The sequence below is a fragment of the Thermothelomyces heterothallicus genome, assembly GCF_042370625.1.
Source record: "Thermothelomyces heterothallicus CBS 202.75 unplaced genomic scaffold P884_scaffold_7, whole genome shotgun sequence".
In the NCBI taxonomy this organism is placed as follows: domain Eukaryota; kingdom Fungi; phylum Ascomycota; class Sordariomycetes; order Sordariales; family Chaetomiaceae; genus Thermothelomyces; species Thermothelomyces heterothallicus.
Window position 1 is genome coordinate 1,284,588 of NW_027192568.1, and position 20,181 is coordinate 1,304,768.

The window sequence follows — 20,181 nt, forward strand, 5'->3', positions numbered from 1 at the left end:
CGCACCCTAAACTGCCCCCACCCCCCTACTACTACTATACTACTACACGGCACTACGCTACACTACCGATTGCAACTACAACCCCCTGACGATGGTCCGCTCGTCAAAGAGATCCTTCACGAGCAACGCCACACACGCGTCCCAATCGACCGGCGTCATCGCGTACGTCGACTCGAAGGCGTAGATACTCAGCTGGCCAAAGAAGGGCCGCAGCACCTTGGCCACGAGCTCGTCCTTCCTCTCCAACCCGACCTCGTCGCTAATACCCCCGGGCGTGCCCAGCAACGGCCGCCTCGGCCCAGACCACGACGACGGCGACGGCGATATCGATGACGACGGCGCCGCCAACGAAGAAGAAGGGGCGTCTCCCACCATCAGCCCGACGGCCCCCAGCTCCTCGCTGACCTCGTCCACCAGCGCCACCGGCTGGTATCCACCACCACCACCACCACCACCACCGCCACCGCCACCGCCCACACCGCTACTGTTGCCGCCAAACTCGGGCCGGTACACGGCGTCGATCGTGTCCGTGACGAAGAGCCACTCGTGCAGCTGGAACTCGTCCGGCGCGACGCAGACCAGCAGGTCGAGCAGCTTGCAGGCCTGCAGCACGGCCGCGTTGCCGTACGTGTCGGAGGCGGGGCTGTGGTCGGGCGCGACGACGGAGGCCAGGGCGGCGTGCAGCTCGGCGTTGACGGCCGGCCAGAGCGGCGCCAGGTGCACCGCGCTCGTGCGCAGCACCAGCGCCCGCACCAGCATGTACGCCTCGGCCCGCGTCGTCGACGACGGGGACGACGTCGCCGTCGCCGACAGCAGCTCCGTCAGCTTGTCCGCGATGGCCGGCAGCTCGGCCACGAACGCGTCGGTGCCGCACGCCAGGATCAGCGTGGCCATCCGCCGCAGCGTCAGCTGCGTCTTGCGGTCCGCCTCGAGCCGCGCCGACGTCGCGCCCACCCCGAAGACGATGCCCGCCGTCGTCGGCGGCGTCAGCCGCGAGAGGAGGTCCGGCATCCGCTCCTTGTCTGCCACGGTCCATTGCTTGAGGAGCGGCAGCCAGTCGCTATGCACCAGCGCGAGGTTGGACCCGAAGAAGCGAGGGTCGTTGAAGGCGTCCGACACGTCCTTCTTCCACGCCTTCTGGTTGTTCGGGAGCCGGGAGAGTTCATGGAGGAGCGTCAACATGGACTTGGAGATGGTGTCCGGGAAGGACTTGGACCGCAGCGCCGGGCCGATGACGTTGGTGGAGATGGCCGCGGCTGCTGCGAGGATGCGATCGTTCTCCACCAGGATCTTGGGCAGGTTAGGCACGATGGTGGACAGGATGCCGACGATATCGTCCGCTCGCTCCGCGGGTAGTCTAAGGGACGAATGTCGGGCGACTTCGGTCGGCCGCTTTTCCGAGGCGCTGCCGCCTGACGAGCCTGTACTGTCGAAGCTGGCCGGACGGGCGGTGAAGATGGCTGTGAGCAGCCGCAGGAACAGATCCTAAGCGTAGTTAGCAACGATAGCCGATAAATAAAAAAAAAAAAAGTTAAAAAAATAAAAACTAAAAAATAAAATAAAAATTACGCCCAAGAGTTCCTCGGACTCTGGACACTTACCGCCAGGTCGCGGCGCATCTTGCGCTGCTCGCCGAAGTTGGTATTGTCCACCTTCTCGCCCAGGATCGCCGCGAACTCGAGCAAGCTCGGCAGAGTCTGCCGATGCGGGAACGGGTTGGCGAGGATATCTCGGAGGAAGGCGGTGCAATCCTGCCATATCTCGTCCATGGTATCGTCCTCCAAGGACCGGGTGTAGTCTACGAGGAAGATGACCAGGTCCGTGTCCTGCAGCTCGACGGTAAGAGTCGACCTTCTCGACGGGTCCAGCACGCCAGGGTTGGTCCGACTGTATATGGCGTTGAACAGGGCCGGAATGGTATGCTTCGGCCGCGACCCGTCGAGGGCCGGGAGCAGGTTGAACACCTCGGCGGCCCTGGACGCGTCGGCGCTGTCCAGCGCGCCACGCCATATCCCGATCACGGTCTCCAGACACTCGAGCGTCTCGGCGGCAAATAGGTGCTCCAGCAGCCTCCTTGCCCTGTTCCTCATGCGCAGGGACGTGTAGTTGAGGGAGGCCCCCGACGTGGCGTCCTGCCCCGCTGCGTCGCTCCCTTGCGTCCAGGACCAGATGGTAAAGCACATGCGGACGGCATCCTGGAAGGCAAGCAAGACGGTAAGCCTATCGTTGGCCGTGGCACTCCGCGTCTGCGGGGCGTCCGACGAAAACACCCCCGACACCATGTTGCCGAAAAATCCTTGAGGCTGGTCCGGGCTCTTGACAACCTGGGCCCTGGCCTCCTCAGCCAGTAACCTGTCGTGCCCCCTGGCTAGGACCTGCTCGAGGCCGTTCAGGAGAGAGATTAGCGTGGTCTCCGGGCCGGCAGCGCCGTGCGAGGGCGTCTGGTCGGTGGCTCGGAACAGGCGCTGGAGGCTGCTGAAAGTGTCTCCGATCTGGCGGCAAAGCGTCTCCACCAAGGGGATCAGGACCTGGAAGACGGAATCCGTGTAAAGCGGCAGGCATTCGGTCAGGAACCCAACCCAGCTGTCCAAGACCGGCCTGCTATTTGGTGAGCTGAAGCCCGCCAGGATGCACTTGAGCAACGACGGAGGAGGCGGCTGTAGGACCATGGGCTTCTCTGTCAGAGATAACTTGGAGCCTCTTGCAGCTTCGAGTTGCCCCATGCGCTTCTCCTGCGTCGGCGAGGACGGCGGCTCCGCAGGGACCAACTCGCGGAGCTTGAGAGCGGCGTAGACGACATCCAGCAGCAACGCTTGCACATAGGGGTCAGGTCCGCTGAGAGAGTGCTGCAGTTTCTCGATCAGGGTGTCCTCGAGATGGAGCTTTGCGAAGTGCTCGGAGAATGGGTTGTGGAGGATTTGCTGAAGAACCGTCAGGGCAGCACGGTGCAGCCGTGTTGCTCTCGCTTCCGACCCTTCCTCGCCCGGTGCCTTGTCATGAGCAATGCATTGCAGGCAGACATGGAGGAAGATCTCTTGAAGTGGCACCTCGGCGTCCGTTCCAGCTTTGGTTCGTTAGACTTCAGAGATGTCGACCTCAATGGGCTTTTGGGGGGGGAGGGGAACAAGGAAAGGATGCGCATACTGATTTCTGAAAGAGGCGGCTGGTAAGCATCTGACCGAATAACCCTCTTGGCGAGCACGGCCCAGGTTGCTTCTGGCGCCCAGCGCAAAACGTTAGATAGGGTGCGCATGTAGTACAAGGCCAGGCTGAGATCGTCGTCCTCTGCATACTCGGCCGGTCCCGAGTTCGATGCTCGTCGGCGCCGGAGGAATGCGAAGTCGGAGAACTTTGTGACGAAAACGGTGAACATCCTATGAATCGGCGTGAGCAAAGTCGACAAACAACAGGGAAGGCCTTTAACCACACCCACCTGTCGATGCCGATCAGACTATGAAGCCAAGTCTTTACCGTCATGAAAAGCTGTGTTTTCTCGTCGTCGAGCGCGTCGAGCATCAAAAACAGTGGCCGGGTCAGCATGACTTCGTAATGTTCCATCCCTGCGAGGCGGGCCGGGCCCGTGATGTCGCCGTTTGTCGTCTTCGGGCCCCTCCGTTCCAGCGCGGAGGGGTTATCTTGCAGGGTATGGGTCCAGAGGACGCCGAAGCTCCGGCCAGGATCGGCTGGCCTCTGCGCAAATGTGCCCGCAGTGTCCTTCTGGAGCATCAGAGAGCAGATGGCAGCTTCGATATCTCGATTCGAGCGTGAGAGCGCGCTCTGAAGTAGCCAGAGGCTGCGGACCGTCTCAACATGATATTTAGGTTCCGCCGCCGAGAGATACGCCCACGCGTGACGCACGAGCGGCACGACAAGGTCCGAGAGCTCAACGGGTGATATTCTGTCCGCCGAGAAGAGATGGGATGAGAGTGAGAGGACGGAAGAATAGGTGGAGAAGGATATCGGTTCGTCGGCCGCCAGACAATCATGAAGCGCCGACAGGAGCTTCTTTGTGTCGAAGGACACTGTCTGAGGGAGCTTGGGTAGGAGAAGCACGACGATCCTGCTTTTTGTCGCCAGCGCTGCCCCCGGTTCTCGCCGGGCGAGCGACGAGCAGGTCAGATCGCATGCCTTCTGTACGAGAAGCTCGGCGAGGTCGCGCGCAGCAAACGGGGGTGACGCCACTTCCAGATTGCCTTGATCGGTGTCGTAGAATGTCTTGATCTTCTTGAGGACTTCTGCGTTCGGCGAGGGTGCCGAGGTCGGTGACTGGACCGAAGTAGTGGATTGCTTCCGAGCTCCTTCTGAAAAAGCTCGTTCCGGAACTAGCTCGAGTAAGGTGCAGGCAATGCTCAGGGCGGTCTCCGATATGGAGACATCACCGAGCGGAACTGAAGCCCCCTTACTAGGCGCGCGATCGCCCTTGGCCTCTCCTATCATACACAGAACGGAGAGAGCAGTAAGAGGGGCGTGGAGCGTGACCATCTCTTCCTCCCGGACATTGAAATGTGCCAGTATGAAGTTGACGAGGTCGAGCTTGTCTCTGCGCTCTGCGCTTGATAAATCGCCGGGACCGATCGCCTGGGCCATCAGGGCCAGGATCTCCCCATAAATCAGTCCGCTTTCGACGCCGTCAAAGAACACGCTGGCGCTCCGCAGAACTTCGGCAAAGTCGGTTTTGCTCGCGGCCTTGGCCTTGAACTTCCTCACGCTATTCACGATCGGGAGGAAAAGCTCGGGCACAACCAAGCCTCCAATCTCCCACCGGTCCATTAGGGAAAGACAAATGCGGTAGGGGCGTGCTCGCTCCGAAGGACTATTGCCAGCGTCCGATTCAACGAGGGCAAGCAGGGCCCGCGTCAGCGGTTGCAGGCCGAACTCCTCGAAATAGGTCGTCCGAGAAGAGAGGTATCCGTGCGTGTGGGCAGCGGCGGCGGCGGCGGCGGCGGCGGCGGCGGCGGCGGCGGTGGAGGTAGGGGAATCCAGCCCGCCATCATGCTCGGCAGAGGCGGGGGGCTCGGGACCGAGCAGCCAGGACCACAGCCGCCTGTTTAGGCTCATGTCTCGCCGGACGGTCACCCCGGTAGCTGCCCTGAGGAGGAGCTCGAGATCGCCGCGTTTGGCCAGACGCTGAAGGACGTTGGAATGCAGCGGGAGATGGGTGACGAGCAGGTCCAAAAAGCCGCGCTGGATGAGGAGCTGGTCATCTGCGAGACCGGCGGCAAAGCAACGTATAAGCAATCCAGGTTCCGGAGTCGTGACGAGCTGCGAGAGTTTGGGGGATATCTCTTCCTCGGCAGACGACGCCTTGGACGCTTCCGGGTGTAGCGGGTGGCCCAGACGGGGGAGGGAGCGCAGGAGGTAGGCCAGAGCGCCTGTTCTCCGGCTGTGGCCGGTGATGGAGGCCAGAAAGAAGCATTGCCAGAAAAAGCCATCGCCCGAGGAGTGAGCCTCCGTGATGTCCTGGCTTCCGGGCGGGCGGATCGCAGCCTTGAACCGCTCGACGAGTTTGAAGGTGCGGTCAAAGTCCTCGCTCGTCTCCTCCTCGAGCCCCGGCAGCAGGGCAAGCACGACGGATTTCATGGCCGGACGCAGCGCACGGGGATCGAGGTCCAAGAAGTAACGCTCGAGGAGGTCGAGAAACGGGGCGCGGACGGTGAGCGAGGCGAAGGACAGGACCGAGGCAAGGCCGGGAAAGTAGAGAGGCAGGTCGCGGGAGAGGCCATCCTTGCCAATGACGGAAAAGATGTAGCTGTAGACTTCGAGGGCCTTCTGGTGGACGCCCGAGGGCAGCGAGGGGTTCAGGCATTGCGACAATCGCTTTGCGACGGCCGCCTTGGAGGGTATGGTCGAGACGGAGGACGGTCGAGCTTGCAGTGCCTGGCGTCGTGATGACAAGAAGACCATCGGTTAGCGTCGCCGTGACCGACTCTTGATCCGCCGTGTTCGGGGCTCCCACCTTGAGCAGCCGGTTCAGAAAGGAGATGTAGTCGGCCCATTCCTGCAAGGCCGTGTCAAAGAGCGACAGGGCCCTTTCGATGCCGCTCGCGTACTTGCGGTAATGTTTGTCTCTGGGTTGCGCCTCTTCTGCAAACGCATCCGCGAACTCGGTCAGTTCCAGTCCATTGCCCCGATCCAACACGAACAATATCTCGAAAGGCCTCACGGAGTCAACGTACCGGCCCCCAACTGGTTCCTCCATTGGCGAGACGCGGGCGAGTCGCCGCCAGAGCTGTCGGGGGAGACGGACCGGCGGCCGGGCTCACGCGCCATGACTTTGCAGGAATTGTCCCGGTGTGCAGTCGTTGTCCGGGTTCATTGCCGGCCCTGGTTGAAGGGGTTTGGGTGCCGCGAGTGCAGAGAAGGGTGGCCGGAGTGCGATCGTTGTATCAGTAATCCGTACTCTCTGTATGGATGTATGTAATCCGTACCCCAAGATGCTCGATGTGGAAACATGGTTTACGTTGCTCAATCGGTCTCGGCTTGTCCCAAGCTGCAAGGCCCCGCCTACTACGTAGTGTGCATACTGTACAGTATGGGGCATACTTAGTAGAGCACTCCGTAGTTAGTGCGCGGCCGCTAAAAGAAACTGTGGTCTAGCACCCGTAATTGGCCCTAGTGCGTAAGCTCAACCCTGCGTGCAGCGGATCGACGAGGCCGAGACGCTATCTTATCAACAGGTCGAGAACAGCTCAGAGGTTGTCGGGCTGTCGTCATTTCTGTCTTCTCTACGCTCCTACTCTAGTACACTACCCAACTGTGTACGGATTACTGTACCTTCGGTGGGTTGCCGCCCCGCGCAGCAAACTTCTGCTGAACGACCTGTCAGTGTCCCGCCGTAAATCGCTTTCTCTCAATTTTTTTTTTTTTTTTTTTTTTTGGCGATCGGCAGCATGGCATAATAAATACCATCCAGGAGTACCACAAGAGCAATCCTGAAACATCTTCTCTTTCGTTTCCTCTGGGGCCATCGCAGGACAATGCGCACGTTGGACTACAAAGCGGTGTATTTACAATGGCCCGGGAAGCGGAAGCTAAGACCACGAACGGCGGCTCCTCCGAGGTAACCTCTCCGTCTCCGTCTCCGTCTCCGCCTCCGTCTCCGTCACCGCCGCCTCTCCCTCCCCGCCGGAAACCATCGAGCGATGGCCCTGCGCAGGTAGCGCCCGCCCAGGCCAAGCCAACCACGGCCGTATCGTCCATCGACATCTCGACTCTGTCCTTCCCCGACGGGTCTCGCGGCACCTTTTCGACGAGCGCACCTCGCGACGGCTTCACACCCAACGCCGGCGGATATGGGACCCCCAGCCGCGATGGTACGGCCACGGCCGGGGCCGGTGGCGACCTGGCCGACGCAATGAGCGTCATGAGTCTCGCGCCGACCATGCGACCTCATGGAGACCTGGCCAGCCTCGTCGCTGGCGGGCTGAATAGGAAGAGTCGCGCCTGGAACATGTTGAGGTCGCAGTCAGAGACCGTTCAGCCCTTTGAGAGCATCGAGCTTGGCGCCGCGGGCGACCTCGCCGGTTTCGAGAGGGAATTCGACGAGATCCCGAGCGACAAGCCCGACGACGTGAGGTTGAGCATGTGGAAGGCCAAGCTGAAGCACTACATGATCCTCTCGTCTGCCGGGAAGCCCATCTATAGCCGTCACGGAGATCTGAGCCTCGTCAACTCGTACATGGGCGTAGTGCAGACCATCATCTCGTTCTACGAAGGTGCCAAGAACCCCTTGCTGGGGTTTACGGCCGGCAACGCGCGCTTCGTCATCGCCATCGAGGGCCCTCTCTACTTCGTAGCCATCAGCAGGCTGGGCGAGAGCGATGCCCAGCTCCGGAGTCAGCTAGGAGCCTTGTACATGCAGATCCTCTCCACCCTGACGCTCCCCACGCTCAAAAACATCTTCATCCATCGCCCCTCGACCGACCTGAGGAAGCCCCTCCAGGGCACCGAGTCGCTCCTCTCCTCCCTCGCCGACAGCTTTACCAAGGGCTCGCCCTCAACCCTGCTCGGCGCCCTTGAATGCCTGCGCCTGAGGAAGTCGCAGCGCCACGCCATCAACAACGTCTTCCTCAAGAACCGCAGCGAAAAGCTGCTGTACGGGCTCATCGTCGCGCGTGGCAAACTGGTCAGCGTCATCCGGCCGCGGAAGCACTCGCTTCACCCGAGCGACCTTCAGCTCATCTTCAACATGCTCTTCGAGTCGGGCGGGATCAAGTCCGGCGGCGGAGAGAGCTGGATCCCGCTCTGCCTGCCGGCCTTCAACAACCGAGGCTACCTCTACATGTACGTCAGCTTCTTCGCCGACACGCCAGACGCGACGTTCGCACCCGAGTCGGCGGGAGCGCCGACTCCTGAATCCTCAACAGACAGCCACTATTACTACCCTAGGCCGGCCGTCACCGAAGAGAAGCAGAAGCAAGATGACGACGACGACGACGACGACGACGACGACGACGACGAGATCGCCCTGGTGCTCATCTCGGCCGACAAAGAATCCTTCTACGATCTCAAGGAGATGCGCGACAAGCTGGCCGCCCAGCTCACCAATGCCGGCCACCTCGACCTCATCCGCTCCGCCGCGCGCGAGGGCCGCCCCCGGGTCCAAGCGGTCGCGCCCGGCGCCCAGATCGCCCACTTCCTCTACAAGTCGCGCGCCAACGTGCAGTTCTGCATGTCCGCCCTCGAAATGCCGCCGCCGCCGTCCAAGATCCCGATCCCGGTGGGGGGCGGGGCGGCGTCGTCGGAGGAGGAGGAGGAGGAGGAGGCCGAGCGAATGCTCACCCGGCGCCGGCTGATGTCGCTCTACCACGAGCTGCACGCCTCGATCCACGCCAAGCACGCTCACCTCAAGGTCCTGCACGCCGTCAGCGAGGACGCCGCCAGCCTGGCCTGGATCACGCCCGTCTTTGAGTTCTACTGCGTTGCCGGCCCCAACGTCTCGCGCGCGGCCATGGCGCAGGGGGCGAACCGGATAATTCAGTGGGCCAAGAGAGAGGAGGAGAGGTTGTTCATTATCGGCGGCGGCGTGTTCTAGGCTTTGTGACCGTCATCATCATCCCGCACGGGTGGATGTGTTTGATGTTCCTCTTCACGTGTCTGTATGTGGTACGGAGTACATTCCTTTTTTTTTTCTTCTTCGGTTGTTTATAGATATACCCATACTTCGTGGCTGTTCTGTCCTAGTCAACGAGCGGACGGGCGATAAGATATATACACATCCGGCTCCAAAGCAAACTTGCTTTCCTAAACGCACGCCGATTTAACTCACCCGGTGAACCCTCCATAGATGACAAGCGAAGCAGGAAAGTGCTTCTCGGGCTCGCCCGTCTATCGAGCCGGCCAAGCATATTCTGAGCTCCCAGCCAGGCTGGCCATGCTCGCCCATGCATATACAGAGAAAAACTAGTCAACTAGCCCAACCGCAGTCGTAAACACTCGCTATGTATGACATCGGGAGGTCCGCAGACGAGCAAGCTCACCCGCATCTTCCCGAGCCGGTACGCGTCCGACTGACAGCAAGCCTTACCCTTCTGATCCACCTCCGCAGACGGTCTCGAAAACGTGGTTGTCGTCCCTTTTTAGTCACGGTAGCCCCCTTTGCCCCTGTCCAGACTCCAAAAGCATCATACCGTCTTGTTGCGGGGGGATCCGGTATTTGGGCCTGGAGCTCGGCGAGTCTGGCTTCCAACTCGGGGAAGCATCTCCTCAGCCTCCGGAGAGCTCCCCCTCCCAGGCAACGGTTGCAGAAGGAGAAACGGGTGAGAATATCGCCATCGTCTGGTACTGTAGCATGCTTTTGCGTAGCGGTGGACGAGGTCCCGGCAACGTACTCGTCCCTTTGTCGTTGGGTTGACCAAGGCGTAGGTGTCGTTGGCGTAGTGTTGGCGTAGAGCGAGCGAATCGCAGGCCTTGCTTTGACGTTCTCACAGCTGATGCCGCAATGGTTGAATTTCGAGGTGAAAGCGGGGTTGTCGTGAGAGTCCCCTGATGCACCAGCCGCTTGCCTTCGCGCCTTGACCAAAGCGCCCCTCGACACTTTGAGCTTAAGCCTGTTGTCGCGCCAGTTCGGGCTCTCACTTGCTTGGCTCGCTGCCGATCTGGTTCTGTAATCACCCCTCACTAGGTTCGAGATGGAGCGTTCCAGACGCACGGGGCTGTCGTCGTGAGAGTACTGTTTCTCAGTCTCTAAACTCTACAAAGAGACGCTTGCGGGACAAATCTCGGGGACACCAATCAGGGTGACAGACGAAGCCCTTCGTGGCTGGAGGCACCCAGCACGTAGCCTATAAAGGGGCCCATGATAACCTCGGCTCGAGGAAACCCCCCAGGTCCAAGTCGCCGTGGGATATAACCGTCGGTGGTCTTCATCGATTGCATAGACAAAGGGCCAGTGGGAACCGGACAAGGCGCCGTCGGGCTCATACACAGAACTGGCCACGAACGTATTACCTCGATGCGACGGGAGCGACCTATTCCGGCCGCTGGTGGGAGTGAGCGTCTGCTCTGATGTTGTGAGGGAGGGTTCGAGACTGGCCAACCCACTCCCATCGGATTCACAAGTACGGTCGGTAGCTCCAGGCTCACGGCTGGAAAGTCGCCTTTTCGGCGGGATGTGCTCCATAGGTGCACGGCGTGGGAAACCCACGACGCACTCGGAGGATGAGCGTCCCGCAAGAAGCAAGCACGAGGGTTCGAGTGAGGTACCTCTGCCTAAAAAAAATAAAAAAAAATATTGATCTGAAGTTGTGCAAGTCGGGGCTAGCCTCGCGACAGGAAGCGAGTCTGAAATGCCACAATTTCTCACCTCCACTGGGGGCAATCGTCCTGCGAAGGCCACGGCAGCTGTATTGCTGCACTAATGTTCCACTGGCATCTACTAGTAGTCGACATTTAAGGAAGGAGAAGGCAAGGCACCTCACTCACATGTGAAGGCGCGAGGGAAGGCACCATGACCTGTGGAGGGCGCTGTTCACAACTTGCCAGCATATACATTCCGGAAATGCTTAGCCGAAATGCTGAGTATTTCCATACTTGCACAACAAGAAATATTCAAGCAGCTAAAAAGTATCGCCTGAATCTCGGCAGGAGTTCGAGCAGCTTGCACTTCTCTATGCTATCTATTTCAGTCTCTAGGTACTAACGAAGTACACCTGTCGCCCAAACCTCCGTCGATTTCAGCTCCCTGTAAAGCAGTGAGAGAGATCAGAACGAGGCATCGAGGTGGTTAGCAGCAATCTCTAGACACATTATAAAGAACGAAGCTACGGATCTTGCTTGCTCCTGGTTAGTTATCCCCAAGTGACTGCTCGGTGGCAGGACGTGCTCCTGCGATCAAGCTTGGCAGTGCTGGTTTGATGAGACGTAGCCACAACCGGCGCATTTAGATCAGGCTGAACAAGCCATCGCCGTAATTCCCGTCTGGTGGGCGGCCAGACTTCCCTGGGGGAATTTCGTGTCGTGTCCGGATTGCTGTGTACTTGTAAGTGTCGGGTGGGTCCCGGATAACTTGCTGCGAGTTTAAGGTAATGCGGACCGTCATGCCCCTTGGGCTAGTTCCGTACACGGGGCAAGTAGAGACGGATCTTCGGCCCCGTGCCTGCGAATGTAGCATTGGCCCGCAAGACTACTATACCTTAGGTACGCAGTGCTGTGATAGTGCGTGAATGCATGTACTACCATGGAGCGTGGATTTTGTAGATCCGTTTCTCCTCCGTTCTGAACAGGAGGTCCACGGGCTCGATGGGGCATGCCTTAGCTGGTTTTGATTTGTCATACAGCAAGAACTCGTGGTGCCTGTCTTACTCCGTATTGATCATTTACTTGTTCGCTTTTAGTCACTCCAACTCTCCTCAGCAGCAAGCTTAGAGCCGGACTTACTGGGTACCGAGAATCTACTGTGTGGTGCTGGAAGGCTGAAGCTTGGAGCATGTCGGCACACTGTGCAAAGGCGCCCTATGAAGCATGGCTGCCCCCGTAGCCCTTCTGCGCAAGTCAGGTTGGTAGATCAAGTACGGATTATATACCTGCATACCTACCTAGGTAAGGTACCTATATATACATGCATCCATTCCTACACTAATACCTGCCCCGTGGTTGGTGTTTGAATCCGATCACTGCTATCACCTGGAATATTCCCGACGTTGGAAGTGCTGGATGTAGCATATCTCGATCGCAGCTGAGCGTACCGTAATTAAGCGGCATCACAAGAGACAAAGAAGTCGTCAATCTCAAAATGGTTGCGGAGCTTGGCTGCCTTCGTCTCCAACAGGGCCCGTTGCCGATCTGGAATGTTTTCATGTGCTACTGCGTAGGTGGCCGGTTTAGCCTCTCGACCCATACCGCCATACACTACGGAGGAGTTACCTAGACGCCCCGCACTGTGTAATCCACAGGGTCGAATCCGAGACTCGGGCCAGCCAACTTAACCCGGCCTCAACCCCACCCCCCGCCCGTTTCAGCAAGTGTGGTTGGCCGCCAAGCCAGCCTAGAGGCTGAGCTGTGGAAAAGACACCTGTTCACTCGACCCTGATTGCAGCTTCGCCGGGGACAGCTCAAGATACAAGAAGCCTCATCCACTTCCTTGCCCTTGGCTTTCTTGGGATATCCCGTTACACCTTACACTTCAATTCATTTCCCAAACGAGGCCTATCTGCATACCTGCCCGGTATCGCCTGGAACTCAATCCGTCGGCCTCCTCAATTCCCCTCCACCCTACCAGTCCTTTTCTGCCTTTAAGTAGCCCAGAGTACGTTTACCTCCGTCGCTGGTGCCGTGGTGCCACTTGCCCGGTCACCGCTACCCGTCTCCCCTCCAACGTCTTGTTTTCTGTGCACCCCGAGGTCAATTGCCTCGCCGAACTGGCATCTAACTCACGCGCATTCGACAGAACAGGAAATACAGAATGTACAAGGCCCAGAAGTTCGCTCTCGGCCTGCTCGCCGCGGCGGCAGTTGCCACGGCTTCGGATGTTGTCCAGCTGAAGAAGGACACCTTCGACGACTTCATCAAGTCCAACGACCTTGTCCTCGCTGAGTGTAAGCCCTCTGTCGCATTTCTTGATGACGCCCTTAGAAGCCGGCCGCATACTGACAGATCGTCCCCAACAGTCTTTGCCCCGTGGTGTGGTCACTGCAAGGCGCTCGCTCCCGAGTACGAAGAAGCTGCGACCTCGCTCAAGGAGAAGAACATCAAGCTCGCCAAGGTCGACTGCACAGAAGAGACCGAGCTCTGCCAACAGCATGGCGTTGAGGGCTACCCGACCCTGAAGGTCTTCCGCGGTCTCGACAACGTCGCCCCCTACAAGGGCCAGCGCAAGGCTGCTGCGTACGTTGCCTAGACCCCCCCCCCCCCCCCCCTTTTATGCGAAGCAAGACCACCCAATCTTAACTAACACTTGTCAACAGCATCACCTCCTACATGGTCAAGCAGTCGCTGCCCGCCGTCTCTGAGGTTACCAAGGACACCCTCGAGGAGTTCAAGAAGGCCGACAAGGTCGTTATTGTGGCCTACGTTGATGCCGATGATAAGGCGTCCAGCGAGGTCTTCACCAAGACCGCGGAGAAGCTCCGTGACAACTACCCATTCGGTCTCAGCACCGACGCTGCCCTGGCCGAGGCCGAGGGCGTCAAGGCTCCCGCCATCGTCCTCTACAAGGACTTTGATGAGGGCAAGGCCGTCTTCACCGAGAAGTTCGACCTTGAGGAGATTGAGAAGTTTGCCAAGACTGCGGCCACCCCGCTCATTGGCGAGATTGGCCCCGAGACCTACTCGGACTACATGTCGGCCGGCATCCCCCTTGCCTACATCTTCGCCGAGACGGCCGAGGAGCGCAAGGAGATCAGTGAGAAGCTCAAGCCCATCGCTGAGGCCCAGCGTGGTGTCATCAACTTCGGTACCATTGACGCCAGGGCGTTCGGTGCCCACGCCGGCAACCTGAACCTGAAGACGGACAAGTTCCCCGCTTTCGCCATTCAGGAGACCACCAAGAACCAGAAGTTCCCCTTTGACCAGGACAAGGAGATCACCTTCGACTCCATCAAGGCTTTCGTTGACGACTTTGTTGCCGGCAAGATCGAGCCCAGCATCAAGTCGGAGCCCATTCCGGAGAAGCAGGAGGGCCCCGTCACCGTCGTCGTCGCCAAGAGCTACAACGACATTGTCCTTGACGACACCAAGGATGTCCTGATTGAGTTCTACGCCCCGTGGTGCGGTCACTGCAAGGCTCTGGCTCCCAAGTACGAGAAGCTCGGCTCTCTGTATGCCGCCAGCGAGTTCAAGGACAAGGTCGTCATCGCCAAGGTTGATGCCACTGCCAACGACGTCCCCGATGAGATCCAGGGCTTCCCTACCATCAAGCTCTACCCCGCTGGTGACAAGGCCAACCCCGTCACCTACTCTGGCTCTCGCACTGTCGAGGACCTCATCAAGTTCGTTGCCGAGAACGGCAAGTACAAGGCCAGCATCTCCGAGGAGCCTGAGGAGAAGACTTCTTCGTCGTCGGCCGCCAGCGAGTCTGCCAGCGCCAGCGAGACCAAGTCGGAGGAGGCTAAGGAGACGGACCACGACGAGCTCTAAAGGGTCATGTCTAAGTGTGTATTTCTACAAATGATTTTTGGGTTTTTTTTCATTAGGTCTCGTGGGCACATGGAATGAAGCCCGGGAAATCTGGAATTGGGTTTGCCTGACGCGTATTTGTCTAATGAAGTCTCTTACGAACGCCCCCTGCCCTGTACACACCGGTCCTGTTCGTACTCGCGTGCATTGCCGTACAAGCTGTTTTTGCCGTAGTCGCGTCGCGCTCGTGGCTTCAATGCATGGCATCGTGCGAGGGGTGCAGATTCTGCCATGCCTCCCCGCCCAATGTTTCCAAATGTGGGACCCCCGTTGGTTCCACAGGTGCGAACCAGGCCAGCTTGTCGCATGCCGCCACCCCTGCGTCGCAGCCGGACAGGAACTCTCCATGTCCCGAGCTTGCATGCCACCCACCACTACCGCCGCCGCCGTCGCTGCAAGCCGAGCGTCTGGAACCTGCGTAAATTAATATATTGGCACCATTTGCTCTTCAATTTTCTTTGACGCTGATTTTTTTTTTGTTTCTTTGTTTCTTTTTCTTTTTCCCCGTGAAGCAGTCCTCCAAGATATTCCAGAGCAGTGCAGCGCAGTGCCATCTCAAAGACCAAAGAAGAAGATCGTTCCCCATACCAACCGACCTACCTACCTACCACCCGCCCCCAACGGATCGATGGCCTCGAGAGTTCTCTCCCACGGCGCCCGTGCGCTGACCCGAATTGCTGGCCCGGCTCGCACGTTCAGCACGTCCGCCGCGAGGCTGGATGCCGTTGCTGCCGGCGGTGCTGCATCGCCGCTTCCTGCTCGGAAACCCGTTGGCGCGCTGAGGGGAGGGTACGTTTGCCCATTCTGTGTCGTTGATTTTTGTCCCTTTTTTTTTTCTTCTTCTCTCAACTTGCCACTTGGGCCTGTGAAATGTGTTGGAACAAAGAAGAAAAAAAGAGAGAAGAGAAGGGTTGGGTGGTGTTGGTGGTGTTGGTGGTGTTGGTGGTGGTGGTGGTGCGGGGGAAACTTGCGTCGAGCGTGATGGTGGGCTGACTTGGCTTCGTCCTTCTCTGCAGGCTCTTCGGCTTCTTCCTCGGCAGCTCCCTCGCCGCCGCCGGCATCTACTACTACGCCATCCAGGAGTACAAAGTCTCGAACGAACTGCTGACCGAGGACATTTACGTGCGTGTTTGCATTTGACACCATGATGCGCTGCACTTCCCCCCCCTTTTTTTTTCTCCCCACAATTTTTTTTCTTCTTCTCATCTTGCTCTTTACCCTGCCTGCATGCCAGCCAGCCAGCCTGCCTGCCTGCCTGGACCATTCGTCCGACTTGCGCTACGCCTTTATAGAAATACATACACTCGGGTGAGAGGGTAGGGAAAGTGGAAGAAAAGAGGGAGGGAGAAAGAGAAGGAATAAGAATAGGAAAAAAGAGGGAATGGACGCTAGACAAGAGTAGAGGGGGATGGGGGGCGAGAGCGGGTGGAGGCGTGGTTCCAATTCAGTTCTCAAGGTCGAGGAAGAAGTGCTCCGTTGTTTGGCTAGCTGTCGCCCGGGTTCAACACCCTGATGCAGGCTTCGCTGTGCTGAACAGACAGGGGAAAACTACTGCCTCTCTGCCCATTAGTTTCGACAGCCGGACGCTGTGGGACATGGAAAAGCTGACTGGGTGTGACGGACAGGCCCTGCAAAACGCGGTTGAGCGATTGAGCAAGTACCTGACGACGCTGGAGGAGAAGATGGAAGCGCTGGAGAGGAGGAAGAACTGAGCTTCGGCTTGCGTGCCGGGATGGTCCGATAAGGCTCCGGGAGTCTTGTAATGGGTACCGCGATATGAAGGGTGTATTGGAGCCGTAACAATGCTTTTCATTTTCCGTTCAGGTTGTTGATTGTTAAGTCGCGACAAGAGCGCCATGGCATGTCAGCGCGGCACTGCGTCACGAGGGACCCGTGTATCCCTTGACCTTGTACATACATTAACTATCCAATAGCTGTCCTGAGCAGCATCACAATGTCTTCGTGGCAGGGTCCGCGGCGAAGCTCTCGAGATTCGACTTCGGACGTCATGGCTCAAATCCAGGCCGGTTTTGCCGGTTTTGTCTAGGGTACCTAGTTAGTTAGTCAGTTCCCTTCCCGGTCCGTCCTCGTAGTGGATCCCGGCTCGGTCCTCGCTCAAAATCTCCCGAACGTTTCCCTGCCGCATCCCGCATCCCGCATCCACTTGTCACCCCGCACCAAACCAAGACCAAACCACAATGAACAACTTCGGAGTCATCGAGATCGCCAGCACCACGACAAAAACCACGCCGGGATGGGCCTATGTACCAGACACCGGGCCTACGCCTCCGGCGGCGCTGCAGCCGACGAACCGCAAGCGCGCAGCGCGCAATCAGCCCGCCCTGAGCCTTTCCGATCTCTCGGCACGCGAGGAGACGAGGTTACGAAAGGATCTCGAGGCCCTCGACCGCGACAGTAACCGTGATGTGAACATTCCGATTCCGCCCCGGCCGGGGGCCAGCAGCAAAGGTGATGATGATGCGCGCGCGCACAGCACAGTTCCGAACTGTCAAGTAGAATTCTTCCGAGGGTTCTGACCGTTGTTTGACTATTTTTTTTTTTTTTAGCCCAGAGCAAGCACACCCCGAACGTGCGCAAGATTCTCCAGTCGCAAAAGACGTTCGCCAACCACCTGGACGACTACCATGCGATGCTCGCACTGGCCGAGAGCAACCCCGCTGCGGCGGCGGCCCTAAACCCAGCGCAGGCGAAGCCCTCGACGCCGTCAGCAGGCGCCTCGAAGAGCGCCTCGCCGGCACCCACAGCAGCAGCAGCAGCAGCCTCCTCGGGCGGCGGAGCAAGCAAACGGTCGAGCGCCGCGGCGGCGAAGCGGGCCGCGGCCAAGGAGAAACAAGAACAGGAAAAGAAAAAGGCCCGCCAGACGGCCAAGCCCGAGCCCCAGCCGGCAGCGGACCGATCACCCGACGTCGAGATGCCCGACGCGCCGCCGCCGCCCACGACGCAGGCTCCTCCCGGGAGGGAACCCGCCGCGACAGACACGGCCGGAGGAGGAGGAGGGGGAGGAGGACCGGCGGCGGAGGCGGCAGCGGCGCGGCCGTCCACGTACCCGCGCGAGAGCGCCATCCTGCCGCCGTACGCCCGGCCGCCGCCGCCGCCGCACCCGGGCGACGCGGACCCGCTGGTGGCGTCGCGCGTCCCGCCGTTCCCCTCGGACGACGAGCTGCGGGCGCTCATGACGGCGCCGCCGCTCAGCTACCTCGAGGCGCGCGCCGCCTGGGACGAGGACGGGCCCGGGCGGTACCCCGTGCGCGTCTTCTGCGCCGTGTGCGGGTACTGGGGCCGCGTCAAGTGCATGAAGTGCGGCACGCGCGTCTGTGCTCTCGACTGCCTCGAGGCGCACCGCGAGGAGTGCGTGACGAGGTACGGGTTGTAGCAAAGTTGAGAGTAAGGGAGCCCTGGGGGAGTGAGGGGAAGAGAATGATGACTGTTTTAAAAAAAAACAAAGGATAAAAACGAGGGTGGTAGAGCTACGGAATGGGGAATGATCGATTGGGGTCAGGAGGAGAGGCATCTATCGTCCAGCGCCTCCGGTTTGTAAGCTTTAGTTAGCAGCGGGTAGATTGGTTGGGGGACTGGCGTTTTTACTGCAAGGCGTACGGCTTGATACCCATAGTGTTCTTCTAACGTTAGGTTCGAAAGCAACGGTTCAGGCTCACACCCATAACCACGCAAACGCATCAGTTTGTTAGACGAGCCTTTCTTTCCTTCTTTGAGACTTTTGTCTTTCCATTTTTGTTTTCCCCTATGATCGGGGAATCTAACCCTTCAGCAGGCCGAAGGGGTCATTGGCACCGAACGGTTTCCGACGACAGCCCATGGCACGAAATCGAGCAAGTCCCAACTCCATAGACTAGCCAACCGCTCCCCTCCGAGAAAAAAGTGAAAAAATCAAAAAAAAAAAAAAAAAATCAGACGCTCATCAATTCGAAGCTGACATCACCCTTGGTCGCCCCGCCGACGCAGACCCCGCGGTACCGGCCTTGGGGGCAGGCCTCGCGTGCGGCGGCGACGCAGCGAGCCCAGGCCTCCTTGGAAACGTTGATGGTGGCGCCGCGGTCACGCTCGGTGGCCTGGAGGGCGAAGGCGGCGCGGCCCGAGGTGCCGACCGTCTCGGCCGGGTTGCCCTCGCACCGCGTCGCGCCGGGGCCCGCGATGGAGCCGCAGATGGCCAGGGAGGCGGCGTACTCGTCGTAGAGAAGGAAGCGGCTGGAAACGAGGATAAGAGATGAATGTTAGCAAAGAACAGGAGAAAGAGGAAGAGGAAGAGGAAGAGGAAGAAGAAGAAGAAGAAGAAAAGAGGGGCTAACGTACGTCGATGTGTCGAGACAGACCATGTCTCGTACCGCATTCTGGTTGACTGGGGCCTGCCGGCGAAGGGAGAGGGCCTCGTAGTAGGACTGGGGCACGATCACGCGGCGCTGGTTGTACTTCTCGTACCAGGGCTGCGGCGGTGCCGCGAGCGTGAGATGGGCCAAGAGAGCGAGGGTGAAGGCGAGGAGGAGGACGAGGCGGGACATGTCGGGCGTGGCTTCGTCAGAGAGGCCTTTTGGTTCCTTGGCTCGCCTTGGGCTCTTTCGAATCACAGTTTTATGTGCGAACGACGAGAAACGGACTTAAGGCGGTTTTCAACCTTGTGTCCCCCGTCTGCTTCAAAGAAAAAGGAAAAGAAAAAAAAAGGATGTGAAGAGAATTGAAATGTATGTACACGTCAAGAGAATCGATCACAGACCGGACTACGAAGGAAAAATGGTGGTGATGCCAGCACCTGATGAACAGCGAGCAAACGCTCAAGGAGAGGGGAGAGATGGTGGGCTCTCTTGTCGCGAACCGTAGAGGTTGTCGAGCTAGCACCGACGACGGCGGGCACCCCTTGTTATCAGCACCATCTCAACCTCGGAGCACGCTCCTGCAGGGAGGTTCCCGTTTGGTTTCTGTCATCAGCCCCTGCCAAGCCGGTGGCGGATCAACCGCGTGCAGCTCTCGCCCAACATTGGACTGTGTGTCGGACGACGAGCAGAGCGCAATGGGCGAGAACCGGTTGCTATGCCATGTAGTAGCGTGTCAGCAGAAGCGTGTCACAGGCGGATACCGAAACCCGGTCGGGAAGCTGGGGACGGAATCTCTTTAGGAGATCTCACGACGCCCCTCTCGACTGGATGAGATGCGCCGACAGTCTGGAAAAAAGAGATGCGATCATTCGCTGGGTCCTCCTCATCAGGGCTGTCCGGGGGCTGAAACACAAGCGATGGCTAAACTTAGCGATGCTGATTGGCTGTTTCAGAAGTGGTGTGTGATTCGATAACCGACGACCGACTACCGCATCCCCAAAAAGACAAGGTGGAGGAGGACAGCCAAGATCGCAAAGATCCTGGTCGAACAGGGTGGGGAAATCCACATCAGTCCGTGGATTATCAGTTGCATGCTGTTGATGATTGGGTACGGAAGGTGGGTTTGTCGTTGGTCATCGGCCATGTTGAACCAGGAAGGAAGGAACTTAAGTGACTGTTTACGCACGCGGGCCGGTGGCCCGCCACGACAAGTTTTGGT

At 59.0% G+C, this 20,181-nt stretch overlaps 6 protein-coding genes across 6 annotated transcripts; 4 read left to right on the forward strand and 2 right to left on the reverse strand.

The window, feature by feature from the left end:
- Positions 1-19: 19 nt before the first annotated feature.
- Positions 20-6,428, reverse strand: P884DRAFT_221525 (Dopey, N-terminal-domain-containing protein). The gene is made up of 6 exons (XM_069439491.1): positions 6,177-6,428; positions 5,957-6,084; positions 3,434-5,877; positions 3,145-3,374; positions 1,602-3,064; positions 20-1,485 (listed from the first exon to the last, which is right to left on the reverse strand). Exons 1-6 carry the CDS (start codon positions 6,268-6,270, stop codon positions 76-78), a joined length of 5,769 nt encoding a protein of 1,922 aa, XP_069299038.1. The 5' UTR covers positions 6,271-6,428; the 3' UTR covers positions 20-75.
- A 426-nt stretch (positions 6,429-6,854) lies between these two features.
- On the forward strand, positions 6,855-9,201 carry P884DRAFT_221526 (trafficking protein Mon1-domain-containing protein). The gene is made up of 2 exons (XM_069439492.1): positions 6,855-8,331; positions 8,389-9,201. The coding sequence occupies exons 1-2, from the start codon at positions 7,013-7,015 to the stop codon at positions 9,032-9,034; spliced, it is 1,965 nt and encodes a 654-aa protein (XP_069299039.1). The 5' UTR covers positions 6,855-7,012; the 3' UTR covers positions 9,035-9,201.
- A 3,700-nt stretch (positions 9,202-12,901) lies between these two features.
- P884DRAFT_276718 (protein disulfide isomerase) lies at positions 12,902-14,574 on the forward strand (the record flags this gene model as incomplete). The annotated part of the gene is made up of 3 exons (XM_069442991.1): positions 12,902-13,034; positions 13,107-13,323; positions 13,404-14,574. 3 exons carry the CDS (start codon positions 12,902-12,904, stop codon positions 14,572-14,574), a joined length of 1,521 nt encoding a protein of 506 aa, XP_069299040.1.
- Positions 14,575-15,081: 507 nt separating this feature from the next.
- On the forward strand, positions 15,082-16,327 carry P884DRAFT_258185 (uncharacterized protein; the record flags this gene model as incomplete). Its single annotated transcript, XM_069441211.1, has 3 exons — positions 15,082-15,402; positions 15,630-15,735; positions 16,239-16,327. Exons 1-3 carry the CDS (start codon positions 15,242-15,244, stop codon positions 16,323-16,325), a joined length of 354 nt encoding a protein of 117 aa, XP_069299041.1. The 5' UTR covers positions 15,082-15,241.
- A 463-nt stretch (positions 16,328-16,790) lies between these two features.
- Positions 16,791-18,313, forward strand: P884DRAFT_291300 (uncharacterized protein). Its single transcript, XM_069444098.1, has 2 exons — positions 16,791-17,082; positions 17,181-18,313. The coding sequence occupies exons 1-2, from the start codon at positions 16,812-16,814 to the stop codon at positions 18,005-18,007; spliced, it is 1,098 nt and encodes a 365-aa protein (XP_069299042.1). The 5' UTR covers positions 16,791-16,811; the 3' UTR covers positions 18,008-18,313.
- Positions 18,314-18,343: 30 nt separating this feature from the next.
- P884DRAFT_122924 (uncharacterized protein) lies at positions 18,344-19,276 on the reverse strand. Its single transcript, XM_069437164.1, has 2 exons — positions 18,946-19,276; positions 18,344-18,840 (listed from the first exon to the last, which is right to left on the reverse strand). The coding sequence occupies exons 1-2, from the start codon at positions 19,149-19,151 to the stop codon at positions 18,543-18,545; spliced, it is 504 nt and encodes a 167-aa protein (XP_069299043.1). The 5' UTR covers positions 19,152-19,276; the 3' UTR covers positions 18,344-18,542.
- Positions 19,277-20,181: the final 905 nt, after the last annotated feature.

What these genes read in the sequence shown, in the direction of transcription:
- P884DRAFT_221526 (XM_069439492.1), top strand. Translation starts at nt 7,013, where the DNA reads ATGGCCCGGGAAGCGGAAGCTAAGACCACGAACGGCGGCTCCTCCGAG. An exon ending in GACGCGACGTTCGCACCCGA is followed by an intron (nt 8,332 to 8,388) that starts GTCGGCGGGAGC and finishes TTACTACCCTAG; the next exon opens with GCCGGCCGTCACCGAAGAGA.
- P884DRAFT_291300 (XM_069444098.1), top strand. Translation starts at nt 16,812, where the DNA reads ATGAACAACTTCGGAGTCATCGAGATCGCCAGCACCACGACAAAAACC. An exon ending in GCCGGGGGCCAGCAGCAAAG is followed by an intron (nt 17,083 to 17,180) that starts GTGATGATGATG and finishes TTTTTTTTTTAG; the next exon opens with CCCAGAGCAAGCACACCCCG.
- P884DRAFT_122924 (XM_069437164.1), bottom strand. Translation starts at nt 19,151, where the DNA reads ATGTCCCGCCTCGTCCTCCTCCTCGCCTTCACCCTCGCTCTCTTGGCC. An exon ending in GTCTGTCTCGACACATCGAC is followed by an intron (nt 18,841 to 18,945) that starts GTACGTTAGCCC and finishes CCTCGTTTCCAG; the next exon opens with CCGCTTCCTTCTCTACGACG.
- P884DRAFT_221525 (XM_069439491.1), bottom strand. Translation starts at nt 6,270, where the DNA reads ATGGCGCGTGAGCCCGGCCGCCGGTCCGTCTCCCCCGACAGCTCTGGC. An exon ending in GAGGAACCAGTTGGGGGCCG is followed by an intron (nt 6,085 to 6,176) that starts GTACGTTGACTC and finishes ATGCGTTTGCAG; the next exon opens with AAGAGGCGCAACCCAGAGAC. An exon ending in TTCTGAACCGGCTGCTCAAG is followed by an intron (nt 5,878 to 5,956) that starts GTGGGAGCCCCG and finishes TCACGACGCCAG; the next exon opens with GCACTGCAAGCTCGACCGTC.